This window comes from Nanorana parkeri, unplaced genomic scaffold, assembly GCF_000935625.1.
Source record: "Nanorana parkeri isolate BGI_ZX_2015 unplaced genomic scaffold, ASM93562v1 scaffold488, whole genome shotgun sequence".
Taxonomy (NCBI): Eukaryota; Metazoa; Chordata; class Amphibia; order Anura; family Dicroglossidae; genus Nanorana; species Nanorana parkeri.
Window position 1 is genome coordinate 412689 of NW_017306756.1, and position 2680 is coordinate 415368.

Genomic DNA, 2680 nt, shown 5'->3' on the forward strand with positions numbered 1-2680 from the left:
AACAATGCAGAAGAGCTGAAGGCCGCTATTGAAGCATCCTGGTCTTCCATAACACCTCAGCAGTGCCACAGGCTGATAGCTTCCCTGCCACGCCGCATTGAGGCAGTAAGTGCTGCAAAAGGGGCCCAAACCAAGTACTGAGTACATATGCATGCTTGTACTTTTCAGAGGTCCGATATTGTTCTATGTACAATTCTTGTTTTATTGATTGCATGTAATAATCTACTTTTCTGAGATTGTGGATTTGGGGTTTTCATGAGCTGTAAGCCATAATCATCACAATGATGACAAATCACGGCTTGAATTATCTTGCTTTGCATGTAATGAGTCTCTCTCATATATTAGTTTCACCTTTTAAGTTGCATTAGTGAAATAAATGAACTTTTGCACGATATTCTAATTATTCGAGTTTCACCTGAATGTCCTCCCGTGACCCTTAAGAGAACTATGGGGGAAAACACTGACCCCATAGTTCTCTTTTAATGAATGTATTTATTTATGTTAGATAAGAAAAGGAAAACATTTTTTATTTTTGCGAAATATTGTTTTGAAAACATTTTTTTTAATTTGCTATACAATGTAAAGACAAGAATACAAAACAAAAAAAGATAATTTTCTGTTACCAGCGTAAGATTTTTAAAGCAAGTAATGTTACTGTAGACAGAAGTTCTGTAGACAGATGTTATTATATGACTTGTCTAATTTATAAAGACACTAAAATGATGAAATAGCAAATGGAGTGATAATGAAACAAGTTTACCTATGAATGAATATAAAAAAAGAAAAAAAGGAGAACATTAAAAACCAAAGTGAGAGGCGAAGGAAGGAGTTAATTGGGAATGATTCGGGTTAACGATGGGGTCTATTCATATGCAATTTGCAGGGCTGGGAATGTCTGTGGACGTTCGATCTGTGCGGATATATACTAAAGGGAATGCATTTTAATTTTTTTCCCCCAAATAATATCACATTACGGCCTCTAGATGGTATTCGGCAGCATAGAACCTATTTTTATGTTCCTTCAGCTCTATCTCTAATGCTTGAAGGCCAAACGGTTTTTTGTTTTTTTTAAAGGCTTGCCATAATTTTAAAAGAAAAAAGGGGTGGGGCTTACTGCTGACTTGGGCCTTGTTACAACCTGGGCAGTGTTGTTCTATGTAACTACTGCACAGGGAATTTAATTATATGAAACAAAAACTGTATGTACCCAGTTACGTCACAAGGGAGGTATGGGGGGTGCAAACCTGGGTGACACCATTGGAGGGGTGACACCAAAATGACAAAATGACTCATTTTGGTGTCACCCCCTCTGAAAAGTCGGGCACTCGGTCAAGGACTGAGAGCCCGACAGAGAGAGAGGAGGGGACCCAGCGGCAACTCTCCTTTTCCAGTGGTCTTTCTGCAGAGATCCCTCATGCTCCCTTTGGAGTCAGAGTTAGAACTCTCCAATCAGCAAAGCTCATGCTCCCTGCTGATTGGTTGTTTTAGCTCTGACTCAGAAATGGGGCATGTTGGACCTCTACAAAGAGACCACTGCTTCCACACAGAAAGATAATTGTTTTCATGTCATTGGACCCACTTTTCTACTCAGGATGTGGCTGCTTTCTAAGGAAAGTGAACTGTAAGTCTTTCCACCTTTTGTTTTGAAGTACCTGGAATATATTTAACTACTTGAAACAGAAAGTGCAATTGAGCTTTAATGATAAATATACTTTATGTTTATAACTTCCAATTTTATATTTATTGTATTAACAGCTGAGAAATATCTGGACACATAACCAGGAAAAAATACAGTTATGGTAGCTCCACCCAATTCATTTCCCCAAGCTGCACAATGAACCATTATATTCTTCTACCCGTAGTGTTCCCGGTCTCTGGGCTGATTCTATGAGATATGATCACTTTTCCCATCCTGACCCCCCAGATATCTTTATATGACCTTTCACCACCCTTAATGCAGGATGAAGGGGCTCAGTGAAGGTGGTGGTGAAGGTGTGTAAGTGTCGGATCGGGTCACACAGATCATAAAAGGACAGCTGTCCGGCCTCATAATCCAGATAGATCCTGACTCTGTTACTGGAGATATTGTCAGGTAACTGAATCATTGTGCTGTTATGCAACACTAAGCATTGATTTGTATCACTATATAAGCCCCAGGACTTGTTATTATATGCAATCACTGACTGGACTCCTCTCCTCTCTATACTGGGATAACACATCCCGATCACCCACCAATCTGATCCACTGACATCCACTTCCCAGTAATGTCGCCCTGAGGAAAATTTTCTGCTGCTGAATACTTGATTGTATGTCTGAAATCTCTCTGGTGTTTCTGGACGATTCTGCTTTATATCTGACATGGATACAGTTTTCATGTCCTCTGATATCTGTAGAATATTATGAGCTGTGTTTACATCCAGTACTATATCTGACGCTTCCTGTATATTGAAGCAGACATTTACCCCTTTCATCATATCAGATAACCCCGAGTGTAATGTGTGTGAGAGTCCAGCCACATCCAGATCCCCTCCATCATGGAGGAGTTCATCATGTCTCTCTCTGTCCTCATCATCTCCCTCCTCAGTATCACACAAGTCCCCTGTGTCTGATTCCTGTAAGACAGTCAGTGGGTCAGTCATGTTACACATCTCCTCAATGTGATCCATCTTCCTGGACAGCT

At 40.2% G+C, this 2680-nt stretch overlaps 1 protein-coding gene across 1 annotated transcript in view; it reads right to left on the reverse strand.

Moving 5' to 3' along the window:
* Nucleotides 1-1845: 1845 nt before the first annotated feature.
* Nucleotides 1846-2680, reverse strand: part of LOC108790629 (E3 ubiquitin/ISG15 ligase TRIM25-like) — a 2661-nt gene continuing 1826 nt past the window's right edge. The window contains exon 2 of the mRNA XM_018560935.1: nt 1846-2590. Within this exon, the coding sequence (XP_018416437.1) occupies nt 1899-2590 (692 nt within the window). The 3' untranslated portion in view covers nt 1846-1898. The remainder of the gene's footprint in view (nt 2591-2680) is intronic.